The sequence below is a fragment of the Ascaphus truei genome, chromosome 22 (assembly GCF_040206685.1).
Source record: "Ascaphus truei isolate aAscTru1 chromosome 22, aAscTru1.hap1, whole genome shotgun sequence".
NCBI lineage: Eukaryota > Metazoa > Chordata > Amphibia > Anura > Ascaphidae > Ascaphus > Ascaphus truei.
The window spans coordinates 10,765,486-10,787,173 of record NC_134504.1 but is presented as its reverse complement, the minus strand read 5'-3'; the positions used below and the strand labels follow the sequence as shown (position 1 = coordinate 10,787,173).

The following is a 21,688-nucleotide window of genomic DNA, read 5'->3' as shown; positions in this document are numbered from 1 at the left end:
ACCCTCCCTCACTGCCCGACTGGGAGTAACAAACCCATTGTGTGTGTTTGTGCCTGGATGTGTTTCCCCCTATACACCCTTTTAAAGCAGCCATCGCCCCCCATAGTCGCCTACTATATGTGTTAGGAAGCTTTCTGTCTGTTCGCTGCACATTTGGGACATCTCATCGTAACCACATTTTTCATGACGGTTCCTGAGATCGAGGTTTTCGTCTATGGGTACAAGTCACAAATGACATCACCACTGATGACCTCACACATGACATCACCAATGACAGTTGGAGACATCACATATGACATCACCAATGACATAACTGATGACATTCCATATGACATCACCAATGACCTAGCTGGTGAACGGCACTGGAAAGGGGCAAGGGGAGATAAAAAGCAACAACAGGTCACTCAGTGCCTTGTCAATTCGTTGTACTAACAAATGTATAATATCAGCATATTGGTACATTTATTTAGTTGATCTGTGCAGTAACTCCTATCTTTTTTTTTAAGGACATGACACTTTATTTTGCACATTTTATTGGTATCCTTTATTTATATAGCACCAACATAGTCTGCAGTGCAGTACAAATGTGAGGTTAAGGGCAAGAACAAAAACATCATATACATACAGCTTAAAACAATGAAACAGCAGGGGAGCAGGTCTGAGGCGCTTACAAAAGAATTGGGGGAATAAGGTTACATCATAGAATATTAACTCCTTTTCCTAAATGTTACTTTTATGTCTGAGGCGCTTCTCCCCTTTATCTGTTATTTATGTATCTGTGTCTTTATTTATATAGCGCCATTAATGTACATAGCGCTTCACAGCAGTAATACGCGTGACAATCATATAAATAACAAATAATACAAATAACAGGTCATGGGAATAAGTGCTTCAGACCTAAAAGTAACATTTCAGAAGAGGAGTCCCTGCTCCGAGGAGCTTGCAATCTAATTATATTATTTGTTATTTATATGATTGTCACGTGTATTACTGCTGTGAAGCGCTCGCTCAGCTCAAAATGCATTTGGGGATTTAGAAGAGTGAAGAAGGAGATCAATAATAAAGTGTTAATCCCCTTTCGATCCCTCGACACAGCGCAATGTGTAATGCCCGTCGCCCTCCCGCCTGCGCAGCCATCTTGCAAAAGGATCATTTTTAGATTTTTGGGGAGTAAAAAATGGCGGAAATTGCGTCCACACGGAGAGCTGATGTTGGTTCAGCGCGTGTGCTGTGAGCTCGGAAGTAGAATTCGCTACTAAGGTTTCGCTAAAAGGTTTAGTCCCACTTGGCAACGTAAACAGGGCTTGCCACGTATTAAAAGCACTCGCCCCTCGTAACACCTTCTGTGCTGATTTTCACTTTTGTTTCACGATAGATGGAATCATTATTATGCTTGCATAGTGCCAACGTGTTCTGTTGCGCAGTACAATGTGGGAAGGAGGACAGTAGCCTACACAAATAGGACATACACGTTGACACAGCACAAGACAACAGGAAAGGAAGTCCCTGCCCCGAGGAACTGACAATCTAAAAACAAAAAAGTGGGCGACACATGGAATATTTGGGGGAGGTCGCTCAGCGTGGATTGTAATTTAGGGGCCTATGCAGAGAGTTGCGTATGCACATAAGTCCGATTACCTTGTTGACATAGATTTATAAATCTGCCGTTTTTTTCTGGCGTTTACTTTTGCTGATACATACGCCATTCTGGTGTGCCAAAATGGCGAGAATCTGTAAACGTTGTTCCTGGAATACCACGTTTTCTTCGACATGGCGAACAGATGCGAGTTTCACCTTCTCGCCAACGATTCTCCGCTTTTTTATATCCGCCAAAAAAACACGCCGATGTCATACCCATCTCGCCACATTTGTGCACCTTTCTGCATACCTATACCCACTTTTGGCGACATCATGGAGATTACTTCGTTCTCGGACCTCTCTGCATAGGCCCCTTAGAGTCCAATGGTTTTATACTGAGAGACTCGGAATAAAACAGCACACAAACAGCACAAACTAACATAAACAGCACACAAACAGCACACAAACAGCACAAACTAACATAAACAGCACACAAACAGCACACAAACAGCACACAAACTAACACAAACTAGCGAGATATACCGTATTTCCTCGATTCGAAGACGCACCATTGATTTAATAAAAAATGTTGGGGTGAAAAAAACCCCCACTACATTAAATGTGCGGGGTGCGGGAGTGAAGGGGTGAGGGGCGCTAATGTGCGGGGTGCGGGAGTGAAGGGGTGCGGGAGTGAAGGGGTGAGGGGCGCTAATGTGCGGGGTGCGGGAGTGAAGGGGTGAGGGGCGCTAATGTGCGGGGTGCGGGAGTGAAGGGGTGCGGGAGTGAAGGGGTGCAGGCGCTAATGTGCGGGGTGCGGGAGTGAAGGGGTGCGGGAGTGAAGGGGTGCAGGCGCTAATGTGCAGGGTGCGGGAGTGAAGGGGTGAGGGGCGCTAATGTGCGGGGTGCGGGAGTGAAGGGGTGCGGGAGTGAAGGGGTGCAGGCGCTAATGTGCGGGGTGCGGGAGTGAAGGGGTGAGGGGCGCTAATGTGCGGGGTGCGGGAGTGAAGGGGTGAGGGGCGCTAATGTGCGGGGTGCGGGAGTGAAGGGGTGCGGGAGTGAAGGGGTGCAGGCGCTAATGTGCGGGGTGCGGGAGTGAAGGGGTGCGGGAGTGAAGGGGTGCGGGGCGCTAATGTGAATTATAATTAATGTGAAAGGTGTTTAAGACTTGTTACTCCATTAAATGTGCAGGGAAAAAATATATATATATACCGGAATACACACACACACACACACAACTACACACACACATAATTAGATTGTAAGCTCCTCGGAGCAGGGACTCCTCTTAATGTTACTTCTATGTCTGAAGCACTTCTTCCCATGACCTGTTATTTGTTATTTATATGATTGTCACGCGTATTACTAATGTGAATCGCTGTGTACATTAATGGCGCTATATAAAGACATACAATACAATACAATACACACACCTAGACACGTACACACACACACACAAACACACCGTCATTTTCCCCCCTCCCATCCCCCCACCTAGATAAAAAGCAGTGGGGTCTCCGGAAAGAGAACCATGTTCATTTCAGCAATGGGGACCCCCTGCTCCCCAAAGATACTTACCGGGAAAGGTACCGCCGGTTACTCAATGAAGGTTTCAAACCCCCGCGGCATGCTGGCCAAAATAAAGCTGCAGCAGGTGACCTCCTCTTTGTTTTCCCTGTAGAAGAAGGGTGGGCAACTCCAGTCCTCAAGGGCCAGCTATTAGGGATATCCCTGCTTCAGCACAGGTGGCTCAATCAATGGATTGAGCCACCTGTGCTGAAGCAGGGATATCTTGAAAACCTGACCTGTTGGTGGCCCTTGAGGACTGGAGTCGGCCGCCCCTGTTCAGTTGCCCGTCTTTCTCGTGGGAAATGCTCCTTTTGAGATGTGTGTGTGTTGAGCGGGGGCGTCTTACCTCCTCCTGCAGGGCGGCGTTGTTATGCGACCCGACGTCAAGTGACTCCGCAACGTCACAGCGCCGCAACACTGCAGGAGGAGGGCTGCTCTCCAAGGATTAACCCGGGCTGGCAGGTAAGTACCCCTGACTGCTTGCACCGGAGGAGCCCTGCTGCCAGCCTGCCGCCTTGGGCCCCGCAAATGCCAAGGCTGGCCCCTGCCGGGGACACCCCAGTTTCTGAGATACCTAATGGTGAAGTTACCGGATTTTAATCTCCCACCGGGGATATAAAATGGCTGCCAAATCTTGGGCCAATAGGAAGCAGCGACGTCATCGGTGGCGGCTTCCTATTGGACGGCTATTTAAATGCCCTTTAAAAACCCCAGGAAGTAACACTAGGAAAGTCACCGGTATATATCCCGGGGATGTGTTGCGGATTTGGAGAGGAGAATCCCACCGCTGTTTGCGATCGGCGGAAGGATGTTGATCCAGGGAGAAATCCGGTATTACTGGGGTCAGGAAGAATTTATATTTCCCCTTGTGAGATAGCATCGGGTGATGGGTCACTGGGGTTTTCTGTTTCGCCTTCGTCTGCATCATTATAAATACAAATATAAATCTACTATGTAACTTGGTCTACGGCAGGGGTCTCTCTCAACTCCAGGCCTCAAGCCCATCCCAACAGGTCAGGTTTTCAGGATATCCTTGGTTCAGCACAAGTGGCTCAATCAGACCCTGCTTCAGCACAGATGGCTCAATCAGTCCCTGCTTCCGCACAGGTGGCTCAATCAGTTCCTACTTCCGCACAGGTGGCTCAATCAGTCCCTGCTTCAGCACAGGTGGCTCAATACAGGTGGCTCAATCAATCCATGCTTCAGCACAGATGGCTCCATCAGAGGCTCAATATCCCCAACACCTGACGACTGAGCCACCTGTACTGAAGCTGGGATATCCTGAAAACCTGACCTGTTGGGGCGGAGGGGAGCTTGAGGACTGGAATTGAGCACCCCTGGCCTATGTTACTGGTGCGCATAAGGGGGGCTTCACCTGCTTCCCCCAACCCCTGGCCACCGCAGCAGCCCGCTCTCCCCAGTGCAGAGGTAGTGGAGATGTTGCTGGTGGTGTGGAGGTAAATGGCTTTGCTTACCACTACTAGGGTATGTAAAAGTATACTGACTCCTTGTGGCCAAAAGCTGCAAGTACATCGCACTCTAATTCCGTCGCGGGCAGATAATTCTATTTGCAAACGTCTGGGCTTCATGTTTAAACGACTGTAATTGTACGGTTCGGAAAAAGGAAGGTGGTAAAAACTTGCATGGACATCCGCAAAGTACAGGAGGAAAGCATCTTTCAGAGAGAGGGAGAGGGGTCCTTCTCTGGAGCTGGAGGGTGGGAGGCTAATGTGGGGGAAGTACTTCACAGAAAGGGTAGTGGATTCACGGCACAGCCTCCCAACAGAGGTGGTAAAAAGGCTAATACTGTAAGGATGTTCAAACCTGCTTGGGATAAACACAACGATATCCTACAAATAAGAGATCTAATCGGGGGTCAGACGTTGCGGACACGAGCAGACACAAGCCTGGATCCACAAAAAGTGCGCTGAGCTTTATTTCGTCTTTACTCCCGTTTATCACCGCGTTATAGATCTGGGCCTAATAATTAATTACACAATAACCCCCTCGCTGCCAGACGGGTCAACGCGTCGGGGTTCAAAAAATACTTCTTATGAATTTACAAATTCCTAATTCATTTGGTGCGTTGTATTTGAAATATCGTTAATTTTTAATTGCCTGAAATTCTGTTTTTTTTTTTTTGTTTGTTTTTAAAAACATATAATCTTAATATGATCTAATTATTCGCACCCAATCACTTTTGCCTGCATTATATCTCGAAAGCATAATACAGCATATCTTTGTAGGTTACCTGTGAATAAAATAATAATATGTTGAATAAACCAGTCTACTTTGGCCTAATATGAAATTGTTATTATGTTAAGCTGAATATAGTTTTCATTTATTTCCATTTTTTTTTTTTTACTGTGTTATTAGAAAAATATCATTTTCTATTTTGTTTTTAATTCTTTTATTTTTTTTTTAGTATTGGAATGTTTATTTTACCTTTGAAATATGTAAAAGCAGTGGAACAATATCACTTATTATTATTTTTTAATCGCTGGTGGGAATTGTATATATATTTAAACACTTGAAATGCACACAGATTTGCATTATAATAAAATGTTTTTTTACTTTCCTGGCATGTTCCTTTTTACCATTCAAAAACGCATATACTCCAACTACTCAGGGCGTATGCGCGAGTCGAGATAGCGGATCGAGATAAAGAGCGGCACTTAGACTTAATTTTTCTGCGATAAAACCACAACTTGCTTGAATATAACTTGAGCTCCCTGTCATGCTACCCTCCTAGCCCACAATAATGCCCCCAAAAAACAAAGAACTCCCCAATCGTGGGGTTCCCGACTATTTTAAGAAGCGTGGATGGAAAGAATCACATCATTATTCTGTACGTAACTGATCCCAGTTTCAAATAGAGACTTGAGAGACCTCCAATCACACATTGTTCAATTCGTGTGAGGGGTAGGGGGCGGGGGGGAAGGCGCCCTAGGATAACCGTTCTATCATGCACAGACCCACTGATTGTAGGGGACGAGCCACTCCAACTTGATGAAATATTACTATGTCTCCCAACTGGGACAGATTATTTGAGGGAACTCCCGGAGAATGGGGAGTGGTTGAGTTGACATGGAGAAGTCTGAATCCCGCCCAGCGGACAAAGACTTCCGCCTTTGGCTGATTAAAACTGGGGGTACTGTCTCGCCCGGTGGTCCGGCATTCCCTGGCCCTGTGGGGTCCACCTAAAATGTAACCAATCACTCAGACATGATTCCGCGCTTTAGAAATACAGTCTTTGAGCCGGGGGTACCACCCAAGACGGCCTTCCAGGCTCGGAGGGCAGCGGCCGAGCATTAAAAAAACCCAAAGATATGGTATCAATCACAGGCCTAAAACTATTTCCCCATCTACAAGAGAATAATGTCCTCATTATGGGCGGAGAGTAACGGGGAAAGTGCTTCTATGAGCAGATGGGAGCAAGAGTTGGGAGAGCGCTAGGTTGCGTCCCCGCTGGTGCTGAGCGTGCTGTTCGCTTTTACTTCTTGTACTCGTTATGTAGACGCCCCCGCTCACGCGGTGCGCGCGCGCTCATGCTCGGGCACACACGCTCTCCCAAGCTTGGCGCTTGAGGAGCCCAAAAAAGTGAACTTTGAAGCGCGCTCAACATGCCCTCAATGCCCCCCCCCCCCCCCCACCCCCACCCCCAAAATTAGGCAGGACACCCGGCGCTCATGCTTAGAGAGTTGGTGACCTCACTGCTCTCAAGAACGAGCGCGCTCAGCGCCAGCGGGGACGCAGCCTTTGAGGAGGACTGGAACGATATCTGGGAAGTCGCATGACGCGCAACGTCGCGACAACGCGAGGCACCTTTTATTTAACAAAAAAAAAAAGCACAGATTTTACAGGGCATTATATTAGTTATTTTACCCGTGGTTCCCCATTTCTTTGTTCTGTCTCCCATTAAAATTGCGTATAAATAAACTGTTCTAAAACAAATAAGGAGGCAGACAGTATCCTGCACAATTATAACAGGGAAGTGACATTTTTACATAATGAAAGGCAGGACAAAGATTCATATAATTACATTATTAATTAGGAACTATTTGCTTTGTGTTACAAAACGTCAGCTTTTTGCGACCCAGATGGGACTCGAACCCACAATCCCCAGCTCCGGAGGCTGATGCCTTATCCATTAGGCCACTGGGTCACTGCATGTCTGCCAGCATTACAAACGTTTCTTACGTTGTAAGACCCCGCCCACTTCTTTGTTATTACCTGGGAGGTTTTCAAGGGGCGTGGCCCTGTTCCAAAGCGAGGCTTGAAACGCATTGGTGGATGGCAGTACGCATGTGGTATTTTGGGTTTGCAAAAATAAATACAAAAATCGTGGTATTCTGGATCCCAAAAACCTCAGGCTGTGTAAACTTATTCTAAATGTTTTGCAGCATTATTTAAATGTTATTATCACTAAACAGTCGTGTATTACTGATGTGAAGCGCTATGTACATTAATGGCGCTATATAAATAATAATCAGATATCAGATATATGTAAGTCCCCGCTCACGCGGTGCGCGTGCGTGGGCACACAAGATCACCGGCGCTTGGCGCTTATGTAAACAAAAAAATCTAACTTTCCAGCGCGCTCAATGCCCCCCCCTCCCCGCGCGCGAGTGTGTGTGTGTGTAAATGACAGGACACCAGGCGCTCGTGCTTGAAGCGCTCTCCAAGCATGAGCGCGCTCAGCGCCAGTGGGGACTCAGCTTTAGACTGAGCCTCTGATTGAGCCACCTGTGCTGAAGCAGGGACTGATTGAGCCACATGTGCTGAAGCAGGGACTGATTGAGCACCTTTGCTGAAGCTGAAACGACCGTAGTTAACGCTATGATCAATACAGGAGAAAATATGGCTTAATGTTATATTAAGTGACTTAACAGAGCGTTGTGTGTCCGGGCTTATATATGTGGGTGACACATTGTATGTTGGGTACTAATATATATATATAATTTTTTTTTACAAACTAAACTTTGACTTCTGTAGTCTCTCCTGTGCTCTTTTTTTGAGCCATAAATACACCAATGACTTTATTTTTCTTCCCCACTACATTTTCAATAGCATTTAGATCGATGTACAGCACACAAAAAAATACAAAACCTCCGATGCACCATATATAATAACATAACATGTATTGTGTGTGTGTTGGTATGTAAGGCACTCTAAGAGTGTGGTTACTATTTAAAAGAACTCCTCCAATGCAGCATATATAATAATATTTATTATATATATATTATTGGTATGGTAAGGCACTGTAAGAGTGTGGTTACTATCTAAAAACTACTTTTCCAGTGTACTATATATATTATGGGCGTGTGATTACAATAAATAGGCACTCTGGGAGTGTGGTTACTATCCAAAAACAGAGACTATCAGCGGATGTATCTCCTTCCGTCCGTTTCAGCCTCTGCAAGCACTTAACGATTGGAAATGGTAACCCAACCTCCTGCAGTACTCGTGGGGGCGGGGGGAGTGCATTTTATAAATAACGCCCGGCAACGAACGTGTTAAACCCGAATGCCCCCCCCCCCCCAAGCCTCGCCCAGCAGCTTGTTTCAAACGGACCAATTGCTGCGTTGCTTGTGCTCGAATTAACCAATGAGAGGAGAGATGAGCCGGGCATTTAAATCGCCGGCGGCCCGAGCACGCTGCATTCTGCGGAGGCATCGGCTGCTGGAAGGTGCGGGGGTGCGGGGGTGCGGGGGTGCGGGGGTATCTAAGGTCAGGGGGTTTCAAGGGACAAGTAAAGGGGCATCTAGCGTCAGGGATAGGGGGGTTCAGGGGCGTCTAGGGCCAGGGATAGGGGGGTTCAGGGGCGTCAAGGATAAGGGGGTTCAGGGGCGTCTAGGGCCAGGGGGTTCAGGGGCTGTCTAAGGTCAGGCATTGGGGGTTCAGGGGCGTCTAGGGTCAGGGATAGGGGGGTTCAGGGACATCTAGGGTCAGGGGGTTCAGGGGCTGTCTAGGGTCAGGGATAGGGGGTTCAGGGGCTGTCTAGGGTCAGGGAGGTGGTTCAGGGGGGGCATCTACGGATAGGGGTTCAGTGGACGGGACTTTAACGGGTATGCTGATGTAACAGGGTGGACTTTAAATTGATTTTATCTGACATGTCATTTCCCACTTTAATGCCTATACTTTTTTGTTACCTTGCTGATAGTGTATGCAGTGCTGTACATTGGGTTTTTTTTCCCAGCATGAGTCACTGCTTATGTTCTATTTTTGTGAGTGCCTGAGTCACAGGGAGATGGTGACTTAGCCCAAAGTCACACGGAACTAGGATTTAAATCGGGCTCTCCTCCTGCAAACTTCTGCTTCCCCCTTTACACTTTTTCAATCTACTTGCCCTTTGTTGGGGTGAGATCGGTGATCTAACTGTAGCTTCTTGTGCCCGCAGTTGCTGTGACTTTGCGGTATCCCCCTCTCTTTAACTCCTTACACTGAAGATGTCCAACAATGAGAATGCAACCGGCGCCCGTCTCATCAGGTTCAAGAACAAGGGCAAAGACACCACGGTAAGCTGACATGTGGCTGGGCCTTGCTCACCGCCTCTACTCTTCCCCCCCTCCCCCCCGTCCCCCAGGGCAGTCGAGCTCAGGCACGCGCTGAAGTCTTGCTTCCCTCCTAGGAAATGAGGCGCAGGCGGATCGAGGTGAACGTGGAGTTGAGGAAGGCCAAGAAAGACGACCAGCTGCTGAAGCGGAGGAATGTCAGCAGCTTCCCGGACGACCCGACGTCTCCTCTCCAGGAGAAGAGCCAGAACGGGCAGGTAGGGTGCGGGTCTGAGCGGGTGAGCCTTGTAACAAGTCTCCGTCGGTGCAGCAGCGTGACAGGGTGCTGCAGAACCATCTCTGCGGTGTACAGATGGGTCACTTTTGTTTTATGTGGTGAAAATGCTTTACGTTGGGGTTGTCCAACTCCTGTCCTCAAGGGCCACCAACAGGTCAGGGTTTAAGGATATCCCTGCTTCAGCACACGTGGCTCAATCAATCCCTGTTTCGGCACAAGTGGCTCAGCAAAAGACTGAGCCACCTGTACTGAAGCAGGGACGGATTGAGCCACCTGTGCTGAAGCAGGGATATCATTAACCTGGCCAGTTGGTGGCCCTTGAGGACTGGAGTTGGCCGACTCTGCTTAAGACTCATTTTCCTGTGCTGTAAAACCTCAGTCCTCCTTTTGATCTTTGCCTTTATTATTTAAATCGTAGCATCTCTATCCCAAGCATTTTTTATCTTTAAATTCCCTTACTGTTTTAGCCCTTGCCACCTCTGCTGGGAGGCGGTTCCCTGAATCCAGCACACTTTCTGTGAACTACTTCCTCCCTCTTACCCTTGTCTAGAAGCCGTGTTTTGCGCGTATGAATTGATTTAAACACCCAATAAACTCCGTTTTATGTAAACGGCAGGTCCTTTCTCCCCGTCGGCCATCACATAAACGCTTTAAAAATGGGGTCGGACCGCCTGTTTCATTGAACCACTTTAAAGTAGAAATCTGCTTTAAAAAAATATTTTTTTACATGGGTTGTAAGCAGGGGGTCTCCGAAGCTGAACCCCATTAATTTCAGCTCCGGGTACCCCATGCTTCCTGAGGATAGACCTTCAAAGATGGGGACGGTATCTCTGCAAAGTTTAACGCTCAACCGTATGTTACAGCTTCCTATTGGCCCACCGGGCGCGCCAGCTTTGACACTCCGCCATTACGTGGTCCCTGCTAGCCAAGCAGATACCGGCGCACCCTATGCCGGTCTGCATCTCCGGAAGCGGGGGAGGCTGAAATTAACGGGGTTCAGTTCCTGGGCCCCCCCTGCTTCAATCCTGTCAAATTGCATGCTTGGGGTTGCCTCTTTAATAGACTGGAAATACACAGCAGCACCCATTACAGAAATATCTGCGGCGTCTCCCCAGCCAGCGCGGCGTTTCAGGCTGAAGGTCTCTCTTCCCATTCTAGTCGTCTACCCAGTGGAGTGTTGAAGAGATCGTCCGCGGGATAAACGGCAGCGGCCTGGAGACGCAAATGCAAGCCACGCAAGCTGCGAGGTAAGTTGCGTGACGCCCACAGTCTGTGCCTTGCGTTATCGCAGACGCCATGGCAGCTGGTTGGGGTTTTAGCTGCTTTAGTCTGTTTTTTTGTTGTTGTTTTTTAGGTGAGCAAAGGCGGTGACACTTGGTTTTAATATTACATTTATGGTATTTGAGTAGCAACATAAAAGAGAATATGCCATGTTTTGCAGCTTTCATTGGGCCTTGCCCCAAAGAGCTTGCAATTTAACTGGTCAGAAGCACAAATGAAGTTCAACCCCCATTCAAAGGCATTGATATGGTTACTGAGCTGCGTCTGCAGCCTCTACCCAGCAGGAAATAACATTGACCTGCATCTTGCTCTGACATCACTTCCTGTTATGGTTCTGACATCACTTCCTGTTAATGGTTCTGATATCACGGCCATAGCTGTTGCCTCTTGCAAAGGAAATCCTGTCACTCGTGGCTGGCCTTAACTTTGCATTATTCCAGCTATTGCTTGGTGTAAATCTCTGCACCTGCACTTTGTGACAACCTAATCTGTGTAATAAACTCGTTATAATCCTACATTTGCCTTATTTGGGAAACGGGGCCTGTGAAATTGGTAAAGCTCCATATTTCGGCTTCTCTGATTTCTTGGCGATTTGTAATTTATGACAAGAAAAAGAAATGCACGCACACTGCATCAGGGATCAGTATGAAGAATAATACATTTAATAGATGGTCAAAAATATTACATGCAATGACCAAACACAATAAAAATAGTGCAACAGACAAAATACATAACAGAATAAATCCCTCCCCCACAGGGGTAATGGATAGACATAGGCGTCTATGAATCTAAAAAAAATACCAGCAAAATAGCTTAAACTACTTATTAGTTGTATTCAGCTACAGCAGAAGAACCAGAGAGGGCCAAGTACTGACCCTAGGAAGCAGAGCGGGGTAGCCGCGGCTGGCGCTGATGTGGCGTCCAGACTGCACCGGCACCCAGCCGATCTCTCCTCCGCTCCTGGTTCAGTTGTCACAGCCAATGGGTGAGCGTGTTGAGCTGCCTCAGGACCTCTACGCGTTTCGCTACAACGTGCTTCTGGCAAAGCCTGTGTCTTTCCATTACCCTCGTGGGGGAGGGATTTGTTATGTTCTTTCTTATTTTGTTTGGTCATTCCATGTATTTTTGACTATATATAAAATGTATTATTCTTGATACTGATCCCTGGTGCGCTGTGCATGTCTTGTTTTGAGATCACCTTTGGGGTGTTCTCGATTTAGGCGCATTTGGGGAGCGTCTCCAGCGCACACAGCTGCAAGACGATATTTTAAGTTGAAACTGTTGGACAGCACGAGCCCAGACTCCTTCCTTTTTCGTAGATGTAATTTATGACCCTTCTCTGGAAGCACAGGTCCCCAGAGCTGAAATTATCACTGGTCACTTCCAGAGACCCCCCCTGCTTCCCATCTATAAGGGAAAACCCTACACAACTGCTGGGGTAATGTAACGCTGGTTGGACATCTCTCTTAATATGGGTTGATCTCACCCTTGGCAGGAAGCTGCTGTCCCGGGAGAGGGAGCCACCCATCGATCGGATTATAGAAGCCGGCCTCATTCCCAAGCTGGTGTCTTTCCTGGGCCAGGTGGACTGCAGCTCCATTCAGTTTGAAGCTTCGTGGGCTCTCACCAACATAGCGTCCGGCACCTCCGATCAAACCAGGGCGGTCGTGGAGGGTGGCGCTATACCGGCCTTCATCTCCCTGCTGGCGTCTCCGCACCCTCACATCAGCGAGCAGGCGGTGTGGGCCCTGGGCAATATTGCAGGTACCTAGAAGTAGGATGGTTACAAATAATGACTTGTATTCCAAGTCCCAACCACACGTGGATTTAGGAATGGGGGTTCTCCGTGTCGCTGTCCAATTGTATTGTATGTCTTTATTTGTATAGCGCCATTAATGTACATAGCGCTTCACAGTAGTAATACACGTGTTAATCAAATAATAGATAATATAAATAACAGGTCATGGGAATAAGTGCATCAGACATAAAAGTAACATTAAGGAAGAGGAGTCCCTGCCCCGAGGAGCTTACAGTCTAATTGGTAGGTAGGGAGAACGTACAGAGACAGTAGGAGGGAATTCAGGTAAGTGCGCCTGCAGGGGGCCAAGCTTTATGTATAGTGTCCAATGCTGTATCCAGTTGGTAGATGCCTGTGTATCCATCTGCTTACGGGTAGGTGTAAAGATATCCTGCATCTGTACTACGTCCGAGCAGATCTTATGGACCACGTGGTTCATAGGTGCTGTTTGTAGCTTCCAATGGTCTGTGACGTGGGGAGGGGACCCTCACCTGTTTCTCAGGGGGGGTTAAAAAAAATCTGCTTTTAAGTATTGCCGTATTTCCGTTTTCTAAGATGCCTCTACTTGCAGCCTAATTGCTACAGCTCTGCAATAGTTGGTACACATGAAGGTACCTAATACCCTGGGTAGTGTGCATTGCATGGATTTGTTGGCTTGAAGCTTCAGCAAAAGCTATGAAACGCGTGGTCACCTTATCTGTTCTCCAGCTGAATATCACATTGTACGTTCAGGGGCCTGCACATGAAGTCCTACATACTGCGTCTTTTAAAGCGGCAAAACATGACGCATTCCACCATTTTTGTTTTTTATTAGAGGATTGAAGTAGGGGAGTTTTCCACAGAGCTGAACTGTTAACTTCCGTTCCGGGGACCCCCTGCTTCCAGAGATGCTTACCTCGGTAGGGGGAGCCAGTATCTGTAGTCAGGGACGCTGTGTGCCTAACATAATGGTGGCATTTTAACTGCACCGCGGGCCAATGTGAAGCCGTGACATCATCCCTTGCGTCTTCCTATTGGCCCCGCACCCCCTACAGAGGTAAGTGTCTCTGGAAGCAGGGGGTCCCCTAGACATGCTGTTTGGCTCCGGAGACCACCTGCTTCAGTCCTGTAATGAGAATACATCTCGCAGGGCTGTTTTGCGGCTTTCAGAGAAGAAAATAAAGTTAAAGGTTCATTTAAAAATAAAAAGCATGTGGCCCGTTGGTGCTAGAGGGACCTGCAAATGTGAAGTGTTTTCCTGGCAGTGGATGTGCTGTCCACGGCTGGAAAAATCCACTCGTCGGTGACGTAGGGAGCTGAAGGCCCCCTTGCTGCTGCATAGCTTCTTTGGAAATGGTCAATCGCTGCTCTGCTTCCCGGAGTCGTGTCCCATAATGCTTAGCGCAACGCCAGGAGTTGTGGGGTGTGGTTCCAGGAAGCCGTGATTTGTCTCTTCCCAAAGATGTTCAGTGGGTCAGGTTTTCTGTGCCAGGCCTCTATTGTGGTTAACAGACCTTCCGTGGTGAACCTGTGTAGGTAGGTGACCTTTTTCTGGCCCTGTCGCTCTGCTGACCTGCTGTCTTACCTCTTAGGTGACGGATCTGCTTACAGGGACTTGGTTATTAAATATGGTGCCATAGAACCTCTGCTAACGCTCCTCGCCGTTCCTGATCTCTCTTTGCTGGCTGTGAGTAAAACGCGATGACATGCAAAACTGCCGTACGTCTGCTGCGCATAAATCGTTCACGTCACGGTCATTGTCACAAGTTTATTGGGACCCCCGTCCATCCTGTAAAAAAATACTGCTCCCCAAAAATGTACCTATCCCCTTATCGGCGTTCTCATACGGCGCGAACTTTCCGGTGCTGTGGGTCATCTGTGTGTTGGCGCAGGGGTTGCCCAACTCGGTCCTCAAGCTCCCCCAACAGATCAGGTTTTCAGAATATCCCTGCTTCAGCACAGGGGGCTCTGTCTTTGAGCCACCTGTGCTGAAGCTGGGATATCCTGAACCAGATCGGGGAGGGGGTTGAGGACAAGTTATAAGCACCCCTGTGCGACTGTTCCCCCTGTTAAAAAAAACAAAAAAAAACCTGCTTTCTTACTCCAATAATTTGAAACTGGCTTTTTTTCCCCCCTTTTTTCCCCTTTCCTTATTAGCTACTTTCCAGGGGTTAATTAACCCTTTGAGTGCCAGTTGAGTCGGCAGCACTTGCGTCTCTGACACTCAAACAGTTGGGGTAAAGTCCCTCCACAGGGCGTGTGTATTATCGTCAGTCTGCATTTTTATCTGGGATATTTTACTGCAATCTGCCACCTGTCGTCACTGTGTTTATCTATACAGCAAAAGTTTCAGCCAGCTGGGAATGTTAACTATATTTATCTAGTTGGAAGTTTATTTGTAACGGGAAGTTGAGACGCAGGTTTAATATCTTTGCCACTCAATGCGTGCGCACAGGCATATCCCCCACCCCCCCTCATCCTCGTCTCTATTGCTGCTGATGGCATCAGCGAGATGAACATAAGATTGACACAATCAAAATACAATAAATGCAAATACACAAGTGTCTGCATTTAACATGGGCTTAACTTGGACATGTTTTGGTTTTGTTTCAACCTCAGCGATATAACATCAAGTGGCTCGGGTGGGAGAGAGTCGGGCTTAGTTAACGAAATAAACGGCCACTTAGCATTATCTGTTTGGGGCAATAAATTGGCCAATAGCCTTATTTACAGTAGTTCCATGTGCAGTGTAGCCAAATACTGAATCTCCCTCCCCCCTCCCCCCTTTCCTTTTTAGTCTGGGTACCTGCGGAACGTCACCTGGACCCTGTCCAACCTCTGCCGCAACAAGAACCCAGCCCCGCCTATGGACGCCATCCAGCATATCCTGCCCACGCTGGTGAGGCTGCTCCACCACGATGACAGGGAGGTCCTGGCCGACACGTGCTGGGCCATCTCCTACCTGACGGACGGTTCCAACGACCGCATTGACGTGGTGGTGGCCACTGGGCTGGTCCCACGGATTGTCAAGCTGCTGGGCTGCGGGGAGCTGTCCATAATGGTGAGTCGCAGAACCCGCGCGGCAGCGGGCTGGTCAACACTTGGACCCACCAAGACCACTCTTGCAGTGCAGGGGTCAGGGGCGTTGACTCGAGGACACAAGGTCATTCAAGTCAACCAGTTTACCACTTGGAGGCAAGTGAAGCGGGCGGTTTTTATTTAACATTGGCTTGAATCAGGGGGTTTCCAGAGCTGAACCCCTTTAATTACAGCTCTGGGGTCCTCCTGCTTACGGAGATACTTGCCTCTTCGTAAAGGGGGCCAGAAGCCGCTCTGGCTGGACAGCAGGGTTCACATATGGCGGCTTTTCAAAGCTCCCATGCCCTGCTGACCAATAGGAAGCTGTGACCTCATCCGGTGTGGCTTCCTATTGGTCCGCCTGACGCAGAAGCTTTAAATAGCAGCTAACGGCACCCCCTGCAGAGAAGTATCTGGAAGCGGGGGGTTCCCGGAACAAAATGAATGGGCTCCAGAGATGCTCTGTTGACATGGCCATGTGGCTTCCTATTGGCCTGAGACTTGGCAGCTATTTTCTCTTGCTGGCAGATGACTAACCAGTTAATTAGACCATAAGAATCTTGCACTTGGGGGGGGCGGGGGTTTGGAGGGGATTCCAGTGTTTAAAGATGGTGGTTGGCACAGACTGATTCTCGTTGGTCAAGACCTCAATGTGTTGCTTCACTTCTTTCTCTAGACACCTTGTCTAAGGACCATAGGGAACATCGTGACCGGCACCGACGACCAGACTCAGGTGGTCCTGGAAGCGGGTGCTCTGTCTGTGTTCCCCAGCCTACTGATCCACCACAAGATCAACATCCAGAAGGAGGCCGCCTGGACCCTGTCTAACATCACCGCTGGCCGGCAGGACCAGATCCAAGAAGTCTTGAACCATGGCCTCCTTCCTTATCTCGTAGACATCCTGAGGAAGGTAGGGCAGTCTCCCTCAAGCCTTTGCCCAACCCCTTCCCTGTGAAATTGCTCTAGGAAAGTTCTAGAAAAGCCATTCTAGAGAACTAAACAAATGATGTTTTGGATTTCTCAACCTCTGCTCATTTTATATTCAAATGTATATAAATCAACATGGTCTATTCCAGGGGGGGGGCGCTCAACTCCAGTTAAGACCCCTCCTACCCCCCCAACAGGTCAGGTTTTAATGGTATCCCAGATTGAGCACAGGTGGCTGAATCGGTGGCCCGCTGGACTGTGCCACTGAGTCACCTGTGCTGAAGCAGGAACTGACTGATTTACCAACAATAATGGAAAGTCTTAAGAGTCCTCAATCGCCCCTTTAAGGAGCATGTGGGACCGCATGGGGTGTCCGGAGCCGAACCTGTTTATTTCAGCTCCGGGGACCCTCTGCTCTGCGATTCGTGCCTCCGTAGGGGGCGCCCGTAGCGGCTCCGCAGGTTTAAATGTCCCAGTCATGCGGCCAATAGGAAGCCGCAAGGGATGGTGTCACTGCTTCCTAATGGCCCGTGTGACGCAGGAGCTTTAAAGACTCCATTTCAAGAGCCCCAACTGTCCCAGCGGCAGCTGCTACCGGCACCCCAGCTCCGGAGGTCCCCAGCTTCAATCCTCCCAACTACAAAATCAAACGAGAGAAATCTGTATTGCTGCCTTAATATTAAGCACTTTCTAGTTACTGAACTCCTTTTAGATCTGCTTTTCCCCTTAAATTGCAGTCACATTTGACTAACTTTATTTTAGTTAATTGCACGGGGCATTGCAATTACCGTGATAGCATGCGGGTACACCGCGAAAAGTCAGAGCTGCCGTTCTGTACAAGGTCACAAGTGGGTGACTCTGGGAATTGAACCAGGGGCTTCTAAGTCGGGGTCGGTGACTAACGATTCAGAGTCACCCCCGGCATGGCCAACTCAAGTCCTCACCAGGTCTGGATTTCAGGAAGGCTACCTGAGCTGAAGTAGGGTTATCGTGAACCTGACCTGTTGGTGGCCCTTGAGCACCGTCGTTGCCCCCCACCCCTCTTCTTTAACCCCCTTTGCTGCCAGAAGGGCTAGCCACACCCTACGTCTGTAAATGTTACTGCCGTGTATTGGGGACGGTACAATCTTCGGCCCGGGTCTGACGCTGCTTGTTCTTGTCCCCGTTTACAGGGGGATTATAAATCCCAGAAGGAAGCAGTGTGGGCCATCACCAACTACACCAGCGGTGGCACCATCGACCAGATCATATACCTTGTCCAGTCTGGCGTGATGGAGCCGTTGGCAGGCCTCCTGTCTGCCAAGGACAGCAAGACGGTGCTGGTCATTCTAGATGCCATTACCAATATATTTACGGTGAGTCAACACTAGTCTATAAACAGTCTCTTGGCGACACTGGGGTCCTCTTGCTGTAGATGTTGGCTTTGACCTTCGCTGTCCTTGATTGTATTGACATGCAATGCGATTTTAACATAAACCATGCAGAACCACACCCTTACATATTTATTCCCTGTACAATGGGGTCTGATTTGATAAAAATGTAACCATTTTCTTCCCCCCCCCCCAAAAAAAAAATAACCCAAAACAAAGTTAATATGGCCAAGTGCATTACTTGGTGCCATCGTTGGATTTAAACGCTATGATAACATTGGGGCAAGATGGCTTCCTTTTTATAAGGGCGTTTGAAGTCTACATGCTGGAGTGAAAGTGGATTAAACAATAGAAGTTGCTGTGTAGACACTCCACTGCAGGCTTTGGGCCTTTTCAAATGTACAACTCAAACTGCAACAAGAAAACAAGGTTGATAATCTGAGAATCCCCCTAAAAATGGCTATATATGGGATCTGCTTGTGTGCAATAAGACCTATTGTGTCTGACTTGGTGGGAGATTAGAGCAGAATTGCCCAACTAGAAACAGGAAGGCTGTTTGGCAAACTTGCTGGCTGAAGGATGTATAGCCGTACACTTTGCCGGCTAAACCCAAGCCCTCCCCTGTTTGGTTCCAGGCCGCCGATAAGCTGGGTGAGACCGAGAAGCTGTGCCTGATGGTGGAGGAGTGCGGCGGGTTAGACCGAATCGAGGCGCTGCAGTCTCACGAGAATGAGATGGTTTACAAAGCATCGGCAAACCTCATCGAGAAATACTTCTCCGCAGAGGTACGTACGGCACGTGGGAGTCTAATGAATCACCGCCAGCTTGCTGCAACCATTTACACTGCCGAAAAACCTCTACCAAACTTATTAGCCGTTTCACAAGAAAGTAAAACGTGTAACTTAAGATCTAAATTCGGCTTGCAATTTTTTTTGTTTGTACACAGGGTTGAAGCATTGGGTCTCTGGAGTTGGACCCCGTTAATTTCGGCTCCGGCGACCCCCTGCTTCCAGATGTCTCCGTAGAAAGGGTCGGTAGCCGTTCAGATAGCAGGGGGGGTCACGTAACGGCAGCGTTTCAAAGCTCGCCCGCACCCCGCAGGCCAATAGGCAGCTGCGACATGTAGCGCGGCTTCCTATTGGCTCTCACGACGCGAGAGTTTTAATCTTTGCCGAGGTGCCGGCACCCCCCTTCCGTGGTCTGTCTTGGTAAGCAGCGGGTCCCTGGAGCTGAAATGTAATGGAGACCCTCTGAATTGCTCCTTCAAATTATGTATATAGTTCTCACAAGTAGTAGCCAAAACGTTACCGTTTTGCCGTGCACTTTGGTGCGCCTGAATATCGGTGTAAATATTTTTGCACACATGGTCACACTACAGAAGAGAAACACCACCCTAAACCTCTTATAGAAACTTGGGGATGGGTTGTGAACCCCGAGACTTGTGCGCTTGGTTTCATAACTTGTTAGTTACATAGTAGATGAGGTTGAAAAAAGACGTACGTCCATAAAAGTTCATCCTGTGCTAAATTTAGACAACAGATACTTGATCCTATATCCGTATATTACTTATTACCGTCACTTATTTTTATTGTTGGTGACAGGACGAAATGGCTTAAAGGAGCGATGCATGCATTTATTTATTTTAATTTTTTACTTTAACATGGGATTGAAGCAGTGGATCTGCAGAGCTGAAGCCCATTAATATCAGCCTCTGGGACCCCCTGCTTCCCAAGATACTTGCCCCCCCCAAAGGGGGTGCCTTTAACTTAATAACGTTTAAAAGCCCCCCTGTCACATGGGCCAATAGGAAGCCACACCGGATGACATCACGGCTTCCTATTGGCCCACAAATCGCAGGAGCTCTGCAAAGCATGATCCCTGCTAGCCAAGCACCTAGCGCCACCCAACGGGGGTGAGGATCTTCAGAAGCAGGGGGTCCCCAGAAATTAATAGGTCTCAGCTCTGAGACCCCCTGATTCAATACTGTTAAATAAAAAGCCTGCCTGACTTGCCTCTCGTCGCATTAAATGGGCGTCCCACATAGTAATGGAAATCTAACATGTTAACTCCCGTGTTCAGGACGCGGAGGACCAGGCCGTGGCTCCAGACTCTACCTCCGACGCATACACCTTCCAGATCCAAGATGGGAACCAAGGCACTTTTGACTTCTAAACGTTCTCCGCCTCTTTGTTTTTTTTTTGTCTTCTCTTGGCTTTGTTCTTTTTTTCTATGTGACCTAGCACTTTTGATGTCTTTCAGTCTTACTTGAACAGTCCTTTCAAACTGTACATACTGTAATGTGAAACGCGTCAACACGTTTGTTCAACTGACAAATTACTTCTGTAAATAAATCTTAATTTAGTTCACAATGTGATAAAGGGTTCTCTGGGTGACTACACATTGTGGTGAAATACTTAGTACGGTCGTTATTGCAGCCTGGTTATTGTCCGGGTGGATGTTTGTTTTTCTTCCGGCACTGAATATGGGATAACTTCGGCATAAATGCTGTTTTTATATATATACAGCTCGCAAGGCGGCCAATTAAAGTTGTTTTGTACTTGGAAATCCTGTGTTTATCCCTATGCCCTCGTTCCATTAAAAGCTAATACTAAAAACATGCTTGTGGCAATTTGTGTTCTCTTGTAGCATTGACCCAGTACGCCGCGGAGTTATTACATATATTGCCGGCACGTTCGCTGCACCGGGGAGTTTGGGTCCTGAGGCACATTAAACAGAAGTAGCTTAAAATGTCCTGTTTGTCGGATGCTGAGGCCTTTCACTAAATATTCACCCTGGACCGTCAAATAAAAATCCAGAAATGTAACCCTATCAATACTGGGGATCTTAAAAGACTTGCACATTTTCACAGGATATAGATCTAAAGGGCTCAATATTACCTTATTTGTATCCTATAAAGCAGTTGTCATTCATATTGGTTGTCAATTGCTTGGCAAATGATAAAGCAACTATTTTCCTTAATGTGTTTTACGTTAATGGAGCATCTTGTGAAACATTTAAGGCTAAGATTAGTGGGAAGTTGCAGGACGGACGTGAGACTGCCTGCAGGAAGTCCACGCACAGTGTGCTCGTGAATCCTGCACTGTATGCAGGTGGGGAAACGTGGCCCATGATGCCACGCGCGCAATTAGCCATTGTTGGCTGAGCCACGTGCCATAGCAAGGAGACAAATTCATTTGTCTCCTGGATTCTGTTGCAACTCTGCCCGGTCACGCCAACTATAAGCAACAAAACGGATGATTGGTTTTGGCGGTGCAGGCCGTTGCCAGTGTCTCAAACCATTATAATCACGGCCTAATGC

The 21,688-nt window shown here is 48.0% G+C and overlaps 1 protein-coding gene and 1 non-coding gene across 3 annotated transcripts; one reads left to right on the top strand and one right to left on the bottom strand.

The window, feature by feature from the left end:
- Positions 1-7,236: 7,236 nt before the first annotated feature.
- TRNAR-CCG (transfer RNA arginine (anticodon CCG)) lies at positions 7,237-7,309 on the bottom strand. The gene has a single exon. It is a non-coding gene; the product is annotated as a tRNA-Arg (tRNA).
- Positions 7,310-8,757: 1,448 nt separating this feature from the next.
- On the top strand, positions 8,758-20,986 carry KPNA2 (karyopherin subunit alpha 2). 2 transcript variants are annotated; one of them, XM_075579955.1, is made up of 11 exons: positions 8,758-8,833; positions 9,545-9,662; positions 9,776-9,916; positions 11,095-11,183; positions 12,713-12,981; positions 14,587-14,681; positions 15,792-16,055; positions 16,749-16,982; positions 18,172-18,354; positions 19,005-19,154; positions 20,449-20,986. In XM_075579955.1, exons 2-11 carry the CDS (start codon positions 9,594-9,596, stop codon positions 20,539-20,541), a joined length of 1,587 nt encoding a protein of 528 aa, XP_075436070.1. In that variant the 5' UTR covers positions 8,758-8,833; positions 9,545-9,593; the 3' UTR covers positions 20,542-20,986. The 2 variants fall into 2 exon arrangements, with proteins under 2 accessions (XP_075436070.1, XP_075436071.1); XM_075579956.1 differs by lacking the exon at positions 8,758-8,833 and having other exon boundaries at positions 9,398-9,662.
- The last annotated feature ends 702 nt before the right edge of the window (positions 20,987-21,688 follow it).

Bases quoted from the DNA above. Each gene is read 5' to 3' on its own strand.
- KPNA2 (XM_075579955.1), top strand. From the start codon at position 9,594: ATGTCCAACAATGAGAATGCAACCGGCGCCCGTCTCATCAGGTTCAAG. The intron at 9,917-11,094 runs GTAGGGTGCGGG...TTCCCATTCTAG, and splicing joins AGAAGAGCCAGAACGGGCAG to TCGTCTACCCAGTGGAGTGT. The intron at 19,155-20,448 runs GTACGTACGGCA...TCCCGTGTTCAG, and splicing joins AGAAATACTTCTCCGCAGAG to GACGCGGAGGACCAGGCCGT.